General features: G+C 35.6%; 1 protein-coding gene across 1 annotated transcript in view; it reads left to right on the plus strand.

Moving 5' to 3' along the window:
* Positions 1–21,833, plus strand: part of EDIL3 (EGF like repeats and discoidin domains 3) — a 396,558-nt gene that overhangs the window by 369,972 nt on the left and 4,753 nt on the right. The window contains exon 10 of the mRNA XM_008706378.2: positions 4,199–4,354. Coding sequence (XP_008704600.1) covers positions 4,199–4,354 — 156 coding nt within the window. The remainder of the gene's footprint in view (positions 1–4,198; positions 4,355–21,833) is intronic.

A 21,833-nucleotide genomic window follows, 5' to 3' on the forward strand; every position in this document is an offset into this window, starting at 1 on the left:
GTCATTCAAAATAACTGATATGACAGAAAGGCAAATGCTAGAGCATTTTAGATACAGCTGTGTTGCATATTTCTGTGATAAATCTCTTTGGTCTTTTTTTTTTTCTTTTCACTTTTCTTGCACACTTGTTTATCTGTATCACTCTTCCTTTTACTCACCCCTTTAAGAACATCTCTGTGAAAATCAGCTGACTTTCCTAGTCTGCCCTTCCAGGGAGCCATCTGTCAGGGTGTGATGCAGACATCTGAAATGTCATTTATCTAGACCTTTCTCAAACAGATGCTCTTAGTTGTTCTACAGTTTTCCTAAGTTAGACACTCTAAAAATAATTATGCTTACTAAAAAATTACAGGACGTTTTACAACAAAAGAGTTGCATTCCTACATAACCCTCCTGCAATACTTTTTTCTTCACTCACATACCATTTGAGCCTCTCTGTATATGCATCCCTCTTTTTTTACTCATGTAATTAAAGGAAAATAAATCACTCACTGTAATTTGGAATCTAATTCCCTCTTCTGGTATTATTTTGGAACCACTTCCCTGTTGTAATATAATCTTAATACTCAAATGGGGATATATAAAATTCCATAAAATTATAGTATTTTTAGTAAGCCATTTCACCCATAAATGGGAATTTCAGTGCTTCAAATTTTCTCTACTTTAAGATGAAATGACTGTCTTTGTATACAACCTGAGAAGATGACCAAAATTTACTATGATCCAGAAGTTGCTTCTAGGACAGTCTGGCCACCCCATTTCCCAGATTCCATGTTTATGTTTCTAATAACAAGCTGAGACTGATAATAGATTATTCTCCCAGATTTATTTATTGTTTTGTTCTTATCAAATTCTTACAAAGCCCTTACTATAGTCTGTTGCATAGTTATTACTATACTATAGTCTGTTGTCTTACACACTTAGTAAATACTAATTCATCTAATCCTCATAAAATCCTATGAGGATTGTTATCTTCATTTTTCAGATGAGGAAATTGAGATGTGGAGAAGTCAAGCAGCCTGTCCAAGGGCATATAGCCAGTAAGGCAGAGCCATTTTGGGAACCCAGACCATCCAGCTCTTCTGCAGTAGACTGCCTCTCATGATCAGAAGATCGGAGTGAATTTTTAACTAGTTGCCTTTCGCAGTAAAAACTGGTTGGCACCACTGTAACACTGTGCTTCCTTGACCAGTGATGTTATCCGATATAGAAAAACAAGAGAAAAACAGCTGGCATTTTCTGCTCTGGTACCTTGTGGCATCCTTAGCCGTGGTTGGTTCTTGTCCATGGAACATACTTAGGAAGTAGTTTTAGCTCAATCCAGCAAGACCTTTATTGAGGGACTATTACATGTAAGGCACATTTAATACAGATCCAGATATGAAGTGCCGTCACTAAGCCAAATGTCTACCCACATGCCAGCTCAGTGCCCTAAATAACCTGCTGTCTTTGAGCCAAACCTTGGGAGGTGAGGGTCTATCTAAAACAGCTGAAGGCATTTTGTCCAGCATGTTTTCGGTACAACTTTAACTCAGAAGATCTGTAAGAAGGCAAAGTACGTATGGGCCAACTGTAAGCATAGATCCAGCAGAATGAGCTTTTCTGGGGTCATCCTGAAGAAGAGAGTGACATGTCTGTGAGTGTGTCCCAGACTGGGATCTCTACATGTCCTGTTGCAGAGCTTTAGTGTTAAGTGTGGGATGCTGATTATTTTTACACTAAAAGAGGTTTGCTTAGGCCTGGTATTCTAAGTTTAATGTAGCAAATTTTAGGACAAAATCCAGCTTGAAACAGATTGCTGACTATTTAAGTAGAGAAGTTGACTTAACTGGAACAAAAAAGAAAAACATTTCTAGTTAAAAAAAAAAAAACTGGAGAAGGGGAGCAGTTAGAGTGGGAGAAAAACATATCTGTTAGAAAGAGCCAAGACACACAACTTAAGGAGAAAACATCTCCACCCAGCAGGAAACCCAGCTAACTTTAAGAAATAGCACAGAAAAAGAGATATGCTATAAGACTCTTCATTGTGTCATCTTAGCTAAAGACTCATAGACGTTTAGGGACTGAAGAATCCAGCCTTAGAAGTGTTCATATTCTTGGTGACAGTTTGAGACTCAGAATACTGTAAGGTTTTTGCCCATTAATTGAGTGTCAGCAACATTAGGAGCATTTTGAAGAGCAGTGGCTATGCCTAGGTGTCTCTGCGCAATTCTATTTGGATTTAGGACAACAAAAGCAATCCATATTTTTAACTCTGGACAGGGGAAGAACAGAGATGAAATTCATGTTAAAACACAGGTTTCTTCTTGTCTTGTAAAGCCAGGATTGGTTTGGTTTGGGGCTTAGAGTTGCTGTAAGTTTGATGAGTATGGTGAGGAAGCTTTGAGATTCTTCAGAAATTTCTGCAATAGTCACAAAGAACGGAAAGAAATCATTGAGTGAGAATTTATATGATTGGTGGAACTTTGATTCAGAAAGATGGATTTGAATCTAGGGTCCTCCCTTTACTCACTAGTTATCTTTCGATCACACATCATGCTATATTAGGCATCTGTTTCCTCATCTCAAAGTTACTGTACAGGGCTGTTGAGAGGATTCAGTGAGGACATATAAGAAAACACTCAGTATAGTGTGTATGAGGCAGCAACAGTTTCCTTCCCAGGTATCATAATTCTGCCATCTTGCATCACTGTGGGACAGATAAGATATTTTAGATGATATAATACATGTTTGGGAAATAGCAAAAACAGAAGTATTTTGTAGTTTTTGATAGGCTTTCTAAAATGTTTTAATAAAGCGTTAAAGGTAGTTTTCTGTCTTAATCATTGTCCAGTTTGAGTCTAATGTCTTTAATTAAAGTATGGTCCAAAAAGTGTTCAAAAGCCCCTATGACTTTTTTTAAAGAAATATTCCTAGGCTGTGAAACACTGGGAATTTTTTCATATCTGTATTGAAGAGCATCTAAATACAGTCATTAAATATGGTCTATTCGGTGCATTCTTTCTAGCTCTCTTTTCATTCATGGACTGTATCTGACCCATGACTGTCTATTTGTGGCTACATACATCGCACAGGATGGAGAACCTGAAATAGAAACAAAAGGACACAGTGGTTGAAAGCCACCAAGGTCACACATGGGATCATGACAGCAAAAGATGATAAGATCAAGGATGTAAGCAGGGCAATTAGTCATAGGAAGTAGGAGGAAATAGGTGGCTATTGTGGAAGGAGAGAGGAAGCTGTAGATCAAGGAACTTCAATAAACCTAAAGGTAAAGGTCTTATAAGAATTGTCCACAAGGAAAACAAAGATTCCTACATTTTGTTTAAATTCACATCATAAGAAAAGCTTCATGAATTAGAGAACAAAGAAGAATTATACTAAATTATTCAGAGTTATGCACTCTTTTTTCATAAATATCAATCCTTTCTTTTGCGTTTCAATTACATCTTGATTAATGCTTACCAGTTCACCATGGTTCTGTGGTTTTATAAGCACATATTTTGTAGGAACAAACACATCACGAACACAGATCCCACAAGTCATGGCTACATACTTTAATCCTTCTTCATTTTTGAAGAATGCCTGACTTCTTCCTCAACATTTTAAGGATTGTAATTTTCTAAGAGAGATTTTCATTGGACAACGATTACTATTTCTCAATTATATATTCCTGAGCTGATTAAAATTCATGAAAATAATGTTGGCTTTTTATTTAATGTTTAACTGTGATACATGCAATATCATTTTTATTCCTGATGTGTACACAACTATAGTTTTATTTTTATTATTATTGAATTGACCAGCAAAATCAGCAAATTGAATTATAAGCACAAGCTCTGGAAAATAATAATCATCTCAAGAAGGTGAGCCTTGCTAGCTCTGTAGTAACTTAGTGGCACAAAACTGCACAGCTAGATGAATCAGTTTAATATAAAATTGATTAGTAGACTGAAATGACCATCACTTTATTTTAAAATGGTCAAAATAGTTATTCAGGTTTTCAACTAAACTTATCTAGTGGCAAAATCAAAGTTATAAACCAGTAATAGACTTAGTCATCAGTTTCAAAATTCAAACAAGCAGTGTATTTTTGGCTTTAGCATGTATATTACTTAATCTCCTGAATTCAGGAGACTTGCTGATTTATAATGGACTCTATTGTGGCATTTAAATTATATCTTTTCCTTTTTTTTAGGTGGACCTTCTGGTCCCTACCAAAGTAACTGGCATCATTACACAAGGAGCTAAAGATTTTGGTCATGTACAGTTCGTAGGCTCCTACAAACTAGCTTACAGCAATGATGGAGAACACTGGACTGTATATCAGGATGAAAAGCAAAGGAAAGATAAGGTAAGTGATCTGAGTGGTTTAGAACAGGCAGAAATGGAGGACCAAACTGAATCCAAGTTTGATTGAATGAACTACTTATACATATGTATTAAAAATAATAGCTATATACAAGTGAAAAATGTATGTTAAATAAAAAGCTTTAACATTTTCCATATTATCAATTTTCTAAGATCCAGCTAAGTAAAATTTGCTTATATTTTATAAACCTAATAGAAGCTTGAATAATTTGTCACAAAACACATGTAAATAGTTATTGTTTGAATACTTGCCTCTATGAATTTTACTTTTTTAAAAGATTTTATGTATTTAATTTTAGAAAGAGAGAGCGCACATGCATGGGAGTGGGGTAAGGCACAGAGGGAGAGGGAGAGGGAGAGAATCTCGGGCTGACTCCTCGCTGACCGTGGAGCCCAGCACGGGGCTTGATCTCATGACCCTGAGATCATGACCTGAGCTGAAACCAAGTCAGGCGCTCAACCAACTGAGCTACCCAGGTGCCCCTAATTTTGCCATTAAAAAACATTACTGGTATTAGAAAAAAAGTTCTTTGGCAAAAGATATTTCAAAAATTAACTAAAAGATGTTTTAATTATATGTTTTCTTGATTACTTTGATAATTAGAATTTTAGAAATGGACAAATTTTAACTATTATACTAGTTTATCACAATTAAACATAGGATGTTTCTCTGATCAGTTCCCTTGATTGTGTTTTAATTCATAGATTTAATTTTTTGACCCATGTAAGCTGTTTTAATATTATAGTAATAGATACATATTATTGCACCATACAGTTCTACACTCTATTTTGTCTAATTGTTCTTCTAAAAGTTCTTACCACTTTAAACATCTTTCCATTGTATCTCCTGGTCTGAATATCTGTAGGGCCCCGGAAAATGGAAGTGCTCACGTTCCGTATCAGTAACTAATTAGTTCAGGTGTTAAAATGTAGCCTCAGTTGGACAAATAAAATTGAAACTCATTCATTGCTTAGAGTGTTTGTGCAAAGAACTCTAGCTTTCTAAAGACATAACAGAAACCAATTTCTTAGTTTAAGGATTTGGGGGAGAAATATTATATGTTAAATATTTCTGAGGTAGTAATGGCTTTTTCCATTTTACATATCCCTTTTATTCCCTTACTCTTATCATATTATTAACCAGTAGAAAGTTAAGAATATCTTTTAATTTTTTTAAGATTTTATTTATTTGAGAGAGAGCGCGAGAAAGAGAGCAAAAGCAGGGGAAGGGGCAGAGGGAGAAGCAGATTCCCCACTGAACCCAATGTGGGACTCAATCCCAGGACCCTGGGATCATGACCTGAGCCAAAGGTAGATGCTTAACCAGCTGAGTCACCCCAGCACCCCAGGAATATCTTTCTTTTTCAAATATTCAAGACAGAGAATTGATACTTTTTCCCAGCAATACTAAGCCTGGAATGGCTATTCCAGTGAGTCGACACAATCTCTGAATTTAGTTCATATAAAATTCACTTTAGGGGAGACATGTTTTTAGGTTTAGATTATGCACCAGTATATTTTAACATCTCAGAACACACTCATTTAGCATCTCAGGGTACATTCATTTAACATCTCAGAACACACACGCACTTTATATTCTACCATCTCCGAAATCATTGTATCTTACAATGTCGCAATTAAATTGGGAGCATTTATTATTTTCTAGAAGAACCTAAAATAATGGCATGCTTTCTAATCAATAGCATCTTAGACTGAACGGATATAGGGTTTTTGTAAAACTGTCTTCAAATGTATTGTGAGCTGTAGACAAATATCTGCCATGATTTATGGCAAATAACTATTTCAGCTCCTACCTTCACTTTTTTACAGTAGGCATTCTGATGCATAGAGAATGAGAATATATTCCATAAAATGAAGCTTTCTAAATTTCATAAATTATATAGCTCTTGAAATTAATTTTAAGATAGGTAAGTGTGCTCATCCATTATCCAAGTGTCATATTCACTAAAAAACACATCTCTAGGGGCGCCTGGGTGGCTCAGTCAGTTCAATGTCCAGCTCTTAGTTTCAGCTCAGGTCATGAACTCAGGGTTGTGGAATTGAGCCCTAGTAAGGGGCTCTTTACTCAGTGGGGAGTCTTCTTGAAATTCTCTCCCTCTCCTTCTGCCCTACAGCCCCCCCTCCACCTCTCTCAAATAAATAAATAAATCTTTAAAAAAAATCATACCTATAATAGCAAAATCCTTATATAGGTTGATTTAGGAAAGAAGTATAAAGAAAAATATGGTTCAATTATTGTACTGATGAAATACTTTTTTGTCTCCATTTACGTTAAGCATCTGATTTCATGATTACATATGAATAGTTTTTTAATTTTTCCCTCAATAATAGATGAGGCATTTGCGTATTAGTGCATTTTATTTCATTATCTTTGTCTGAAATGTATGTAAAATTTTTGTCAAGTTGACCAAGATTTTCTGTACCCTTACTGATTTTTGTCTACTTGTACTATCAGTTATGGAGAACGCAATGTGGAAATCTCCAGCTGTAATTGTGGTGTTCCCAATTTCTTCTTGCTGTTATATCAGTGTTTGCTTGATATATTTTGAAGCTCTGCTAAAAGATGCATGATCAATTAGGACTGTCATGTCCACTTGATCACATAGCTCCTTTATGATTAGAAAATGACCTTCTTTATCACTGGAAATATTTTTTTATCTGGAATCTGCTTTGCTGGTATTAGTAGAGATACTTCAGCTTTCTTTTGATTAATGCTATGTTGGTGTGTGCTTTTTTCATCCTTTTACTTTTAACCCATTTGTACCTTGTATTTGAAATGCATTTCTTCTGTACAGCGTATAGTTGGGTCTCTTTTTTCCAATCCTGCTATCTTTGCTTTGTAGTCAGAGCATTTAAACCATTTATATTTTATATGAATATTGATATAATTGGATTTAAATCTATCATCTTTCTGTTTATTTTCTTACTTGTTCTATCTTTTCCATTTTTTTCTATTTTTCTGTCTTCTTTTGGATTAATAGAATTTTTTAATGATTCCAGTTGGGTTTTTTGTTGTTGTTGACTTATTTGTTATAACGTTTTTTGTATTATTGCAGTAATTACTGTAGGATTTGTAGCATACATTTTAAACGTATTAGTCTACCTCCAAATTAATGCAGAGCCCCAGAAACCTACCTCCAGAAGCACAAAATAGATCATAGCTCTAAATCCATGTATTCAGGAGCCACATTTATTACAACACTTGATTTTGACATTCCCCAAGTAAGTCTTACCATAAAGAAAGAAAGAAGCTCCCACTAGGCAGGTTGGTCAAGTATGAGAGTAAATTGATACCCAGTGAAAAGGATGTAGGCCGGAATTCTTACGTGAGACAATAAATCAGTGTCATCTATCCAATATAAAAATTTCTGAAGAATTAAACCATTTTAATATTATAAATATGACAATCAGCTAAACCCAGACCATGTAACTGGTAATTTTAAAATTAAACTTAGCCAGTTTGTTTATGGTATTATAACTAATTCAGCATGATGAAGAAAAGCCTTACATCAGTTTACTATTTATTACTGAAGAAAACAACAAATTCCAATAAACTGTACATAAGAATACAGCAATTACTATTACAACAAAGAAATACTTTATGTAAAGAAGGAAGAGCAAAAGTTCTTTGAACACTTGGAAATATAAGCATTATATATATACATATATGTGTGTGTGTGTATATATATATTATAGACACACATATCTGTATGTATATATTCCAAAGTATACATATACCGATCATAATATACATGTATATATACCCAAATAATTGTTGTGCTTTGTTGTTATTACTACTTTTACCAGGTATTTGACCTATAATTTTATATATTCTTCATAGGTGTGCTCTTCTTCACAGAAGCCCAATTAGCAATTAATTTTTCTGAATAGGCTATTTCCTGTTGATTCCTAATATTATTTGTGTCTTGTTTTCCATGGTTACTTTCCATAAGGGAGAAAGTCTTCAGTATTTACAAATGCAAATTCAACTACAAACTTTCATCCACACAAATAGTATACATGAATTGAATGTTTCAGGGTAAAGCATGTGCTTGTGAAATGTTTTATGTATGTACATTTGAAAAGGAAATATTTACAAAGAAACTGTTCTGATTTCTTTTTTGTATCTTTCTGTTTTTATTGACTACTTGCTCTAATAGATTTTAGGGGTGTAGGTGTAGAAGTCTGCTATAGATCTAGAAACAAGATTACTTCAGAAAAACAATTTCAAAATAATAACAATTTTCTAGGTTTACCACAAGCGGTGTAAACGAAATACTAAAAATGTATGAATGCTGAATTTTTTAAAAAAATGTGTGAATGCCCTTTCTGTTTCTCTTTAGTCATAACTGACTAAGCCTCAGGAAAGCAATGCCAAGGAAAAAGTATGTATGTACATAGGAGTGTCTAAATGTATGTGTCAGTGTATATGTGTGTATGTATGTGTGTGTGTGTGTGTGTGTGTTTATGCCAAAAGTGAATTAAAGAAAAATAAATTCCTGTTCTCTTCACTGAAATGTCAGTTTCTATCTTCCCAGAGACTTTATAAGAATTGCAATTTAGTTTAGCATTTTATTATTTTATTTTATTTTATTATTTTATTTTATTTTATTTTTTTAAAAGATTTTATTTATTTATTTGACACAGAGAGAGGCAGTGAGAGAGGGAACACAAGCAGGGGGAGTGGGAGAGGGAGAAGCAGGCTTCCCGCTGAGCAGGGAGCCCAATGCAGGGCTTGATCCCAGAACGCTGGGATCATGACCTGAGCCAAAGCCAGACGCTTAACAACTGAGCCACCCAGGCGCCCCAGCACTTTATTTTTTGACAAAATTCCATATTATATCTTTCATGATGGAGCACATGATGATACTGTCTCATCACAATCTCTACATTCTAATTTTTCTCTTTCTTGTCTACAATATTTTGTAACATTTAACTAACTTTTATATTTCTCTACACCATGGATTCAGATACATTTTCTATTTGAAAGTCAAATGTTCCTTTGCTCTCATGAAAGTGACATTTGTTTTATACTCTTGGAGCTGCTTTTTTACTGCAGTTAGCAGGAAAATTGCAAAATTTGACAGACATTTCCAGTATTTAATTTTTAAGGTTATAAGCCAAAGTAAAACAATAATAAATTTCAGGAAGGGTTCTTATATGGAAAAATTAGAAATGAAAATGGATTTTCTCATCCAATATATTAGTCATAATGTCATGGTGTTTAAATAAACCTGAATTCACACCATGGGGGCTTTCTTCTTTGGGGGAAAAAAAAGAAGCTGGTAATATTCTGTCTCCCTCCCTGAAATTGTCCAGGTTTTTTTAAAAGCATAAATCAAAAATTTGCAGTTTTACCCCTGGATTTTCTATAAAAGAAAATCCAAAACTCTGTTTCCAGTAAGATTTTATTGGTCCTTAAAGATGCCACATATTCATCAAGAACAATCCTGCAACATCTTGGTGAACTCTCTAATTCTGTCGTTACCAAAATTGCCTGATCATAACACTCATGGGGGAGCTTATTAAAAAATACACATTTCTGGGCTGTGCCTCTGACTCTCAGAGGGACGAGCTGGGAATCTAAATGTTTACAGAGTCTCTAGCTAATTTGAATAAATGTTTACAGAAGCCCCAGCTAATTTGAATAATGAGCACGTGTGGGAAAGGTGACTCTAATTGGCACCAAATTTAAGTTTTTGAAACTGAGTGTAGTTTTGTATTTTTCTAGTCAGAATGGAATGTATTATAATTCTTTAGGACTGTCTGTCCTCTCATTTGTCAGTGGTGCAAGTCAGTATGAATCAATGTCTTAAATGTAAGTTTAGATTTTAATGTTTGCCAGTTGTCTCATGAACTCCAGCAAGTAAACATGTATTAGCTTTACACAAATTTTAAATTTAAATAATAGATTTAAGTAGTTAGGAACACAGATGCGGTGGGAAAGCACCTAGAAGGATGTGACATTTATATTCATTCAATCACGTATTATTCTGAAGGCAGTTACTGTCTACTCTGTGTTGGATGTTTTCGGGGGAAACCTGAATATGACAGCAGGTCAAAGAAATAGCCTAAGAAGGAACTCGAGAATGGTGGAAAAACTTTGATTCAGTCAGCTTATTTTGAAGTCTCAAAATATAACCTACCAAGTGTAATGTTTGATAAAATAACTGAAGGAAACAAGTAGGACAAGCTTAGAGCTATCTAAGAACAATAATAACAATATTAAATATGCTCGTTTCATAAGTCTGTAACTCTGCAATAGAAAAAAAAAAGAGTTCCTGATTTTTCTCTACTTCCCTTATTTTCTCAACTTCGATTAAAAAAAAAAAAAGGCAGCAACGTCACCAGTCCTTATTAGCAAAGCCTTCATAATCTGCATTGGGGGATATATTCAAATCAATCAGTAATTACAGATGCTGCAGGGTATCCTTTCATTCCTGCTGAAACCTGCACTCTTGGGGAGCTGAAATTAAATTTGAATATTTAAAGCCTCGGAAGTCCAGCTCATCTGTGAGGCAGAGGTCAGAGGAGATGTCAAATCAGTAATCAGAGCCATGCTGCTCTTTTGAAATTTGACCTGGGTGAGAAATTTGGAACCTGCAGATCCCCTGGGAGGTAAAGTAAATGGAATCCCCAGTGGCATTCGGTAAGAAGGATTCTAGCAGGAGGAAGTGAAAGAGGATGAATGAGTCTTTCAAGGTGGAGCAGCCACATGCTTCCGAGCCATGGGATCAAGAACAGAGTCTCTCAATCTTGCATGGAGACCATTAGTCTCATCCGCTCAGAGTCTTGTTAGTATTTTCAAATAAGGCAGGGAGAGAAAGAAAAGACGCTTTTCTGAAAGCGGTTTCCAACAACTAATTGAGTCTACACAAAGCGTTCAGATTCAAAAATTGCAAATGTGTTGTGCCCTTACATGACAGAGATTTATATGTAGTCACTGTAGTGTACTTACTTAGGTATTTGGTGAGTGACCTAATTGGAACTAAGTTAAGGAAACAATGCTACAGTTTCAGCATTGTCTAAAAATAAGGACAGTGTTATTTAAATAAACACCATCTGGTATCAACTGTTATTTAGAAATTTATCTGCTTTCTTCCTTGTCATAACTCAATATTATGGGACCTGGCTGGGATATGTGTTGGTATAAAGAATACACAATTGCCTGTATTCACATAAATATGGATGTTATTAGATTTTCAAATTCAGGACGCCACCTGAGAATGTTTCTGTTTTGGCAGAATGTAAAGTTCAATGATGAGCCCACCATTTTTAACTGGAAATTATATTAAAAAGCCTTGCCCAGGAGTTGATAGAGAGATAATAGTTAATGTCATGATTCCACTTTTAATGCAAAACGAAAAAACTCACGGAACTGAGAAATTAAAAGAAAAAAAACTGCAATGTTAGGGGCTGATGTGCTCATCAAGACTGAATGAAGGTGGATAACATGCAGAGAAAATATTTAGTAAAAACATGTAAATAAAGACACTCAGTTATTGCCATAATCTATATATACCAACTAAAAAGTACATATACCAACTAAAAAGTTCAAGGAAATCCTGTAATTCTTTATGTACCTTTTGTAATTCATGCTTTTGACAAAAACAGAATGGAGTCCCTGTAAATTTTACTAAGGCCTCTGACCAAGAAGGCCGTATCTCAAGAACTAACCCAGTGTAGAAGAATTGATTTATCAAAGTGAAAATCATTTGCAGACTTAGATCTGCCTGCTGGAATGGGAAAGAACAATCCCATTGAACACATTTAAATTCAGAAAGCAGCCTATTTCACCAGTGAGAAGTGTGGTAGCCATTGTTAAGGTGCACAGAGAACAACACAACGTGGCCTCACCAATCAGAATCAGTTGTGACAAGGGGACTGGGGGTCAGAAACAAGGCAGAAGACTGGATGCAAGTCCAGACACAAATAGAGAAGGGCAGAGGTCAGCTACAGGGAGGACTGTATTTCCATTTCCATGTTTAACATGAATTCCAAGTGTCCTGCCTACCCAAAGATGTTTGTTCCTGAATAGAGGGTAAAGGTTTACAACGAGGAAAGGAAGGGAGGACCAGGAAATGGGGCTTATGGGATGGAGGTGAACAGGAAGAGGGTTAGTAACTTAAATAATTATAATTGTAGAATCCAGTAACTAGCTAAATGCTGGAGATAAAAGACAAACTAGAATGATAGACTAGCCACAGGAACAATCAGAAGCTATTGATCTTAAGGAGCTCATTAAGAAGTCATTCAGTTTATTTGGAGACAACAATATAAAGCTAGTTGTCTTTCTTCAAGAATCAATTTTGAAGTTGCAAAAAAAAAAAAAGTTCTTTGTATGTTATTTTACATTCTATAATATTAAAGACAAGCAATGAAAATATATGGTTCATTTTGACCATTGAAGCCTTTACATTTCTTAGATGGCATTTGGATTTTTTTAATCTACATTTAAAACAAAAAACAAAAGCAGAGTGCTGATCTAAGGACATATACCATAAGGTAGCAGAAAAAAACAAGTAAACCTTAGACACAAAATCCATAAAACTCACCAATTTGGGGGTGGGTTAGGAGCAGGGAGGAAGAAAAACAGCCCTGCCGCTATGACTCCTATTTAGTGACAGCTAATATCCCAATGCAGATGCTATAAAACCCCATTCTCATTAAAATAGAAGTTTAAGGTGTTAAATAAGAAAAATTCAACCAAGTAAATCTGAAGATCTAATTGGCTTTGTTAAATGACTCATGAATAGGCGTCACCCCTCTAGCAAGTCACAGGGAGCTCAGAGGAGTTATACAAAATGGAAGGTTTTTAGAGGGTGGGGCAAGAACGTTTGTAGCAGGAGAGGATTGTTGCAGGCAAGGCTGCTTCCCCTTAGGAGTCAGAGCAAGGGGTCTGTCTTATCATACAGGATTACTTCATCTTCCTCTGGTGGGGGGGGGGGCATGGAGAGAGCCCAGTGGCAGACACATTGGCGCCCCTCAGAAAATTCCTGACTGACCAGTTAAGACTGCATTTCTGGAGGAGGTTGAAATTGCACTAGATTAACTAGGAAGCCCCAGTTTACAAAGTCAGCCTAACTGGTGCCATTTGGGGCCTGTGGTTTTGCTTTTAACCATGGAGACAGGAGCAAACAATGCAGAGAAATGCAGTTGAGGGACGAATATATGTTTTTTCTTTGTGTTAATTATCTTACGTCCTAAAAACTCAAGAACTTCTTTGTTTCCAGAAAATTTGATAAGCTACCTTAAAATTTGAAACCATATAGTTTTTCCAGTTAACAGATGTTTCTGTGTGAATAAAAAAAGTGTGGAAAACACAGGAAATATATTATAGAACATGCTATTGAAGTAAAATATTCATTAAAAATAATTTTTTATTACTGTATATTATTATTATTATTACATTTATGGCCTTATTTTTCATGCTCAAATGCCAAAAAACTTTAATGTCTTAATTTTTGTCAACCTAATCCACCATCACTGATCAGAAATTAATGAAAACATCCCCAATGAAAATTCTGAATCTCATATTTATATTTATGTTTGACTTACATATTATTAGACACAATTATATAATGACAGTATTCCTCAATGGAAAAGAATTACTCATTCTCTTATTTAGGTCATGGTGTATTTTAACTCTGAGGGACCATCAAGTGTTAGCCTGACTATGACCCGAGGCATCAATTAAAAAGGTTAACACATTAAAAGTCCTGATGAATGGTCAAGGCTAAAAAATTTTGATAAATTGTTTAAAATTCAAGTGTGTTATTACTCATTAAAAGGCAGTGATGAACCTGACTGGAACAGGAGAGCTTAACTGAGAAGAATTTTGAATGTATTTTTTAGAAGAAATAGAGCCCTATTTAATGTGAATCTGGTAGTTATCATTCCCACTATGAAAACTGATGCAGGAAAGACGTTAGGAAAGATGTTGAAGCCGAGGGCCAAGAAAGAATTCTTGAGATGGTTTTGGTGCAAAAACGTGATTTTATTAAAGCATGGGGACAGGACCCATGGGCAGAAAACGCTGTACTGGGATCATGAGGAGTGGCCCATTATATACTTTCAAATTGGGAGGCTGTTAGGGATAGTGAAAATCTCAAAGGAATTTGGAAGCAAGGTTTCCAGGACCTTGAGGGGGCTAGCTATTGTTGGGAAAGGGTCATTTAGTAATGTCTCATAAAACCAGAGTCACGAGACCCTTCCAATGTATATCAGTGGGTCATATGCATGAGCGATGATTGCCATCAGGTATCTTGGAGGGTTTAGAGATAAAAGAAATTTCTAGAGGAATTTTTATATGTTAGAGTAGGCTTACAGGAAGGGGGGGCAGGGGAGCGATTTGGGCTAGGACTGCCTTTTGCCCTTAGCAAAGTGTCAACACCCAGGCAGTTGAGTCCCTAGAGGAATGTCACTCTGCCTGTTTCAAGGCCTTGTCAATGGGCTGTAGGCAGTAAGGAAATGTAATAATTTCTCTTCTGCCTCTGTTTCCCACATCAAAAATGAGCATTTGATCAGTCTGAGTAAAAGAAAAAACCACATCACTATTCTGATTGCTGGAACTGCACATTTACCATTGGCTAGAACACAGCAAAAAATATGAATCCATTTCATGTCTAAATAATTACCAAATAACTAGTATTTTGACTGCTTAATATAATATATTTTAGAAGTGAAAAAATCCTCAAGGACATCAGTTCTATATGGCACGCATGCCTTTCCACCATCATACCGTGAGCTATTATAATGTGTGGAGCATTTAAAAGTCTCTAACTTTCCAAATGAATTAGTATTCTAGTCCTTTTCCACCTTTTCACAGTTTAAATCTGAAAAAGATTAAAAGATACCTGTCATAGTTCCATGTTTATGAGAAACTATGAAAGGATTTCTGGATCTGCCACACCCTATAAAATGACCCATTGGGCAGTGATTCCCATATACTTCCTTTTGTTGAATCTCAAAGAGAAAGTATGTTTATATGTATGGCGGGCTCTCGAGGCACACATCTGTACTAAGCCCCTTCGAGCCCTTATTATAGAGGCAATGCATTTCTCATCATTATAAAGCTTCTGGCGTAATTTGAGACACAAAGCTGATTAAAAGATAATTTTTAAAAATAAAAGATGAATCCAGCGATTGTACCTGCATGAAAGGAGGATTTTTTTACAGTTTTTATATAGAAATATACCCAGAAGACCAAACACAGGAATTAATTTCCTGCTTTGCAATAAAGCTAGAAATAAAATTAATTTTGTACAGATAGATGAAATGTTAAGTAGTTAATAATAATTAAAGGAAGGCATTCTTCATAAGTGAGTGAAAAAGTGTTACTTTTACATAGCAAAATTTCACTATTATTTCTTTTCCTCTTTCTGGTACTTTACCAATATCTTTAAGTATTAGCAAAGGTGACTTTTTTTTTCCTCCTGATGTCAAATATAATTGAATAATCAGAATACCCTCAACACATTGAGACAAAAAGACCCAGGATTCCTCTGACCAAAGTAGAGTTTGTATCTGCTCAGCTCTGGGCCAGGATTCTCCATGCTCATTACTTATGGTTGCCAGATTTAGCAAACAAAAATGCAGCACATCCTGTTAAATTTGAATTTCACATAAGCAATGAATAATTCTTTTAGTGTAAGTGTATACCAAATCTGATAACTTGCAACTCTGTCTCCATTAAAGATCTCCTAGATCTTCCAGTTAGACCAGATGTTCTCCTGAGAAAACACCTAAGGAAGAGAGGATAAAGTGAGAATGCGTTTCTTCCACGCCTAGGGAAATACACACACATACGCACACACTCTCACAACCTGCTTCATGTCTGCGATTCCACTTTGCCACCTCGTCATCCGTCTCCAGAATTATCTTCTCCAACTCCCTGACACTGTTCCTTCCTCAGGACCAGTCTGGCTTAGTAGACACATGGCTGAATGCTTAAATCACTACTATTATTCATCCTTCTAGCTCTGTACTAAGTCATTTCTGACCAAAATAGGATGAAACTCTTCAAAGAGACGTGGAGTGAGGGAAAGGTTCCTAAGGTGGGGTGGGAATTATCAGACACCTATTTCCCTACTGCCACATCATTGAAATATCTTCTATGAAGGGGTGGAGTCAGACTACAGATTGTTCGGATACAACGCAAAACGCCTAGTGTGATTTAGGAAATTTTGAGATGAACGTTGGGATTCATTAGAGAAGCAGACTATTTTGTACTTTTATAGAAAAGAGGAAAGGCATTTCTACATTTCTGATGTTAGACTAAAAAAAAAAAAATTAGGTGGTCTTGCTGTCCTACAACTCTTGGTAATATCTCCTATAGATAGATAACTTTAAAAAGCAGATGATTTTCCAGTTCTATTTTTTTCTGTAGGAATATTTCTTATAGCAGTCAAAATTTGAGTACTAGAAAGCAGATAGTTTAAATCTATAGCTACAGTTTAGAATGGCATATTTTATGTTTCATAAATCTTTTTAAGCAATCATCCTATGCGATATATTTGCTAGAATATTCTTGTTTCCTAAGGAGACTTTCAGCATAAAAGAAGTTAAATATGGTGGTGTGTCCTACCTACTGAATGACTTTTAAACTGAGCATTCCAAATGCCATCGAATTTGGGAGAAAAAAGGCAACAGTCAACAGAGTTAGAAAGGTTTGCTTTGATTTTTCTCGCTGTCTTTCTCCAGGGTCAAGACTTAACAGAAGTCTTATGAATTTCTCAGGGAGGTTCTTCTGGCTCTTCATAAGAAGTTGCCAGCTCCCCAGCTTCTTGGAGTTAAGGCTATGCAAGAATAGTACAGACGGAATGGAGGTGGCTACCCTGTCCCCTGCCCCTTCCCCTTCTCATCTGGTTAGGTTGGATCTCAGCAGTTCCTTAGCTCAACATGTCACTCTCGCAGTGGACTAGGGAATCACAGGCACAATCCATGCCAGCTTACCCATAATAGAGAGGTTGATATTACTGTGGAGAGTCAGATCCCTTCATCTCAGATCTCTATGGATCAGTTGGGCCCTTCTATGAGAGACCAGAAGTGAAAAATTCTCAAAAATCCTCCCAAAGATGTGCCACTTTCTCCTCTTTCCCAAAACTCCCAACCCCCAGAGTACTAAGGAGGAATGGATTTTAGAAAGATATCACAGCCTTCTTTTCCAGTCCAGAATTAAGTATCGGCCAACCAGCTTTCACATCAGTTACAGGAAAATGAGAGATTGTGTGACCGTTTGAAAAGCAACAAATGACCCTTTATTGTCAGAGTAGAAATCAAAAGACAATATATTTGCATTTTTTTTTTTTTTTGGCCAGTTATTATTAGAGTCTCCCACTGGTGCATTTTGAGGAAAAAAAAATGTGGAACAGAAAAAAACAACAGAGAGCAGATAACACTGCAAGAACTCTAAGCGAATGTCAACTTTCTGGTTCAGTAAAAATTTCTTGGGATATAATCAGAGATTTACATACACTAGGAACATGAAGCAAAGCCAGATCAGTTCAGTGAAATGCAGCACTCCCTGAAGCCAGAGACCTACTTTTTAACATAATTACAAAAGAGAGCAAACTTCAGAGCCACAAGAAATCTCCTGAGGGCAGCAATGGGAGTGGAATTCATTTTCTCAGAGAATCCATATATTCATTTTAATGGTTTAAAATGATTCATGCACTAGTGGAAGAAAGACATGGAACTTGTCCCCATGTTTTTCTTTTTACTCCCCCCATCAAACAAAATGTTCTATAATTGAACCTTTGAAGTTAAGTCTTTGGATAAGCAGTTTGAAAGTCTCATATAATTTCATTGAGGGAGCTTAGGAAGCAAAGAAATCTCTGAAGGAACCAGGGTCCAGATTTTTTAAAGGGCTTGTGGAACAAAATAACATTTTGAAAGGGACACAGATAAAAATTGGTGTCCAATATGAAATATGGTGCAGAATGATTTATATATGTCACCATGTTCTATAGCTTTCAGAAAACCTGCCAGTTTCCCAGGGGATTTCAAATTAATCCTTAGTAGATGGCCAAAGTAATATTCCCCAAGGAATGTATAAGCTTTTGCAGAAATGATATTTAAAGAAATACAGAAGAATAAAAATGTTGAGTTGTTTTGTTACTGAACTATGAAAAAGAACAAGTAACATTAGTTGTTTGATATATTTATTAGGTTTGTGTTCATGAGAATAAATATCACCCAGAAAATAAAAATAAAAATAGCAAGTAAAATAGAGAGAGTAGAGCCTAAGAATAAAAGATTTAGAAAGTGTTCTCAAGGGACACAATACATAAATTTCAGTAGGTTGTCGTGTTAGGATTTATTCAAAGAATCAGAAAAGAATAAGTTCACAATTAATTTTGAAGCCTGAATATCACTGACAGGCCTGACTCATAATGTTGAGGAAGTTTTGGGCACAATTCTTTCAGACAGTTGAGGTCCCTTCTCAGACGAGTCAATGATAACAAATATCAAAAAATCCTCTGTGAAACCTAGAATCCCTCAACATTGATTACTCATCGCAAAGTTTGGGAGTTCCCAGATCCACTCTCACCTCTGACATCAGTTGCAAGTTCCAAGGTCCCCAAGACCACTTCAGGTTTGATAATTTACTAGAAGGACTCACAGAACTCATTTAAAACTATTATACCTACAGTTAGAGTTTATAATAGCAAGAGGATTCAGATAAAACTCAGCCAAGAGAATAGGCATATGGGGAGAATCCAGGAGAGTTTTAGGCATGAGCTTTCAGTCGTTCTCTCTTAGAGTCATAAACAGCGCTAACCTCTCTCAACAATGATGTGTGACGTACAATATGCACCAAGTATTGCCAACCAGGAAGGTTTACCTCAGCCTTGATGTTCAAAGTTTTTCTTGAAGCTCAGTCATGCAGACATGGTTTACTGCCTGCAAGGCTGACTTGAGTCTCCAGCCCCTTCAAGCTGGTCCAACGCCCCCACCAAAAATCACATTGTTAGCACAGACTGTCTGGTGGGGCCCAAGGCTCCCATGTAAACAAAGACGGTCTTATCGTGCAGGATTTTCCCAGGGTTTAGAGATTATCTCCCAGAAACTGAAAGCAAAGGTCAGACCTCCTTTTTGGGTAAGGTTAAGATTTCACTGCACACTCATATTACGCAAACTTGTATGAACTGTACTATCCTCACTGGAAATGACATCTGTCTGCATCGCTATGACGATACTAGATTGGACACACCTTGAACTGTACAGATACGTTCACCTGCTGGTAAATTGTTTCAGTTGGCTATGGACTTACCTCACCTGCACCTTTGGAGGGCACTAGTTCTATTCAAGGATGCTTTGGGTTGGAAGATACTGAGGCAGCTCCCTGTTCCTCTCTGAGGATGAGGATTTTTGCTGTATCATTGTTGGAATGTCCTATAGTGAGGGTTTATCCCCCAACTCATTCTGCTGCAGACTGACAATCAATGGAGACTTCTTAACACAGTCTCCTATCTCCAACAAAATCCTTTCTTTATGTGTGCGTGCACTTCTTAGAACGTGAGTCCCAATATGCACTATTTTCCAAGGAACATTTCCTAGAATATTGGAATTTACCTAGAAACGGATTTCTTGTTTCCTTATTACATCTGAAAAAATGTACTTATATTTAGACTAATTTTGTTACAGAGTTTCATTGGTTTAGTGGAATTGATTGGAGAGAAAACCATCAAGAATGATACACCAGCCATTCAATCATGAAATGGTTTCAGGATGCTGATAAATTTTCCTAGAAAATTGAATTCACTGGATAATAGCTAGAGTCTATGTAAGCTAAAATAATCAAACTTTGGTTTTAGACTTTTTATATCCAATCACTAACAGAAGTTTCATATATGTAAATCCAATAAGATTTCTTTTTAATGTGATGTACATTCATACCACTAACAATTTTCTATACATTTTAACACAATAACTTTTGTTTTACTTTTTAATGAGAAGTTTTGATTTTTGGAATGCTTTAATGTAGGTCAGAGTTGAACATGAATTGCAAATTAGCCTAAAACTCATAGAATGAGAAACAACTGAAATTTCTCTTATAAACACTATTCAGATGAATAAATACTGTGTATGTGCATTAGACTTTAAGCCGTTAAAGCATTGATTCAAGTTGTAATTCTGAAATTTTTGACAGAAAGTCAAGTAATGTTAATAATAAGCATATAAAAATGATTTTTATGATGCTGAACCATAAACTAATAAATGTAAGTCCTTTATGTCACCCACAAAAGTCAGATTTTATACTCACATAATATATAAATGGTTACTTTATGAAATAGATACTTAAATCCTATGTCCACTAAATTTCCACTATTTTTATATAGATCATAATCTTAACTACGAATTGCTGTCTTTAAAATGTCATGATTCAATAAAATGAAATGAAGTTGGAATAAATATAAATGTCTACATCTACTATAAATCAATTTTACAAGTAAAACATTAGGAAAATCCTGGCTTAAGAGAAATTCTGTGAAAAAGTTCAAAGTTTATTTTGTCCATTAGTCATCAGTCATGACTGAAAATGTAATATAGTAGTTTTAAATTTTAGACTGCATTGATAGAAGTATTGTATCTGTAACAAAGGTACACTCTGTATTTTGAGCTACTCAGGTCATTAGTGCTACTATGTCCAAATAAATACTATGCTTTAATCGAGTCATAGTTAAACCAGAGGGTATCCAATGGGATGCAATCAAAATGATAAGTTGGAAAATCATCTTACATGAGGAATTTTTTAAGCAACCACAAATGTTTAGCCTAAAGCACTAATTTTGAGTTTTTGAGAGATTTATGTTAATTATTGTTAAATAGATCTAAAAGTGTTTTCTTTTGATAGATATAATCTATGCTTGTTGAGAATAAAGCACTAGGATCAATAGATGGAAGTTAGAAAAAGGCATGTGTCAGCCTAATGAAGGACAGACTTTCAAAGTGTCTAAACACATACCTACCCTATTATATTGAGGATTGCATTGCCATTGCTGGAAGTTCCAAGGTGGTGCTGGCAGATCTATGCCTTCCTTTCCAAGTCTCAGATTCTTCCACTGTCTGGGTAGAATTACATAAAACGGTGTTTCTCAGGGATCAAAATTGGAAAAAAACTGTTCTTTTCTAACTTCTTCATAAGTACTCTGGGAGAAAGAATAAATAATTGAAATTATATATGCTGAATTTTTTTTTTCTCTTTTCCACTCCTCCCCTCCACCCCCCACCCCCACACAAATGCTGCTCTGGAGTAATGGAAATAATGAAATCTAGAAAGGGGAGACCAAAAGGCCATAGGGATGAGCTGATGGTTACCTGAGACCTTGCTTTAGTGCTGATTCATCAGCCTTGAAGAGCTCAGGAAGGCTATCTAAAAATCCTTAACATTGCTGGCTATTTGGATGACATGAACATAAACTGCAAAAGTTTAGAAC

This window comes from Ursus maritimus, unplaced genomic scaffold (genome assembly GCF_017311325.1).
Source record: "Ursus maritimus isolate PB19 unplaced genomic scaffold, ASM1731132v1 scaffold_5, whole genome shotgun sequence".
Lineage (NCBI taxonomy): Eukaryota > Metazoa > Chordata > Mammalia > Carnivora > Ursidae > Ursus > Ursus maritimus.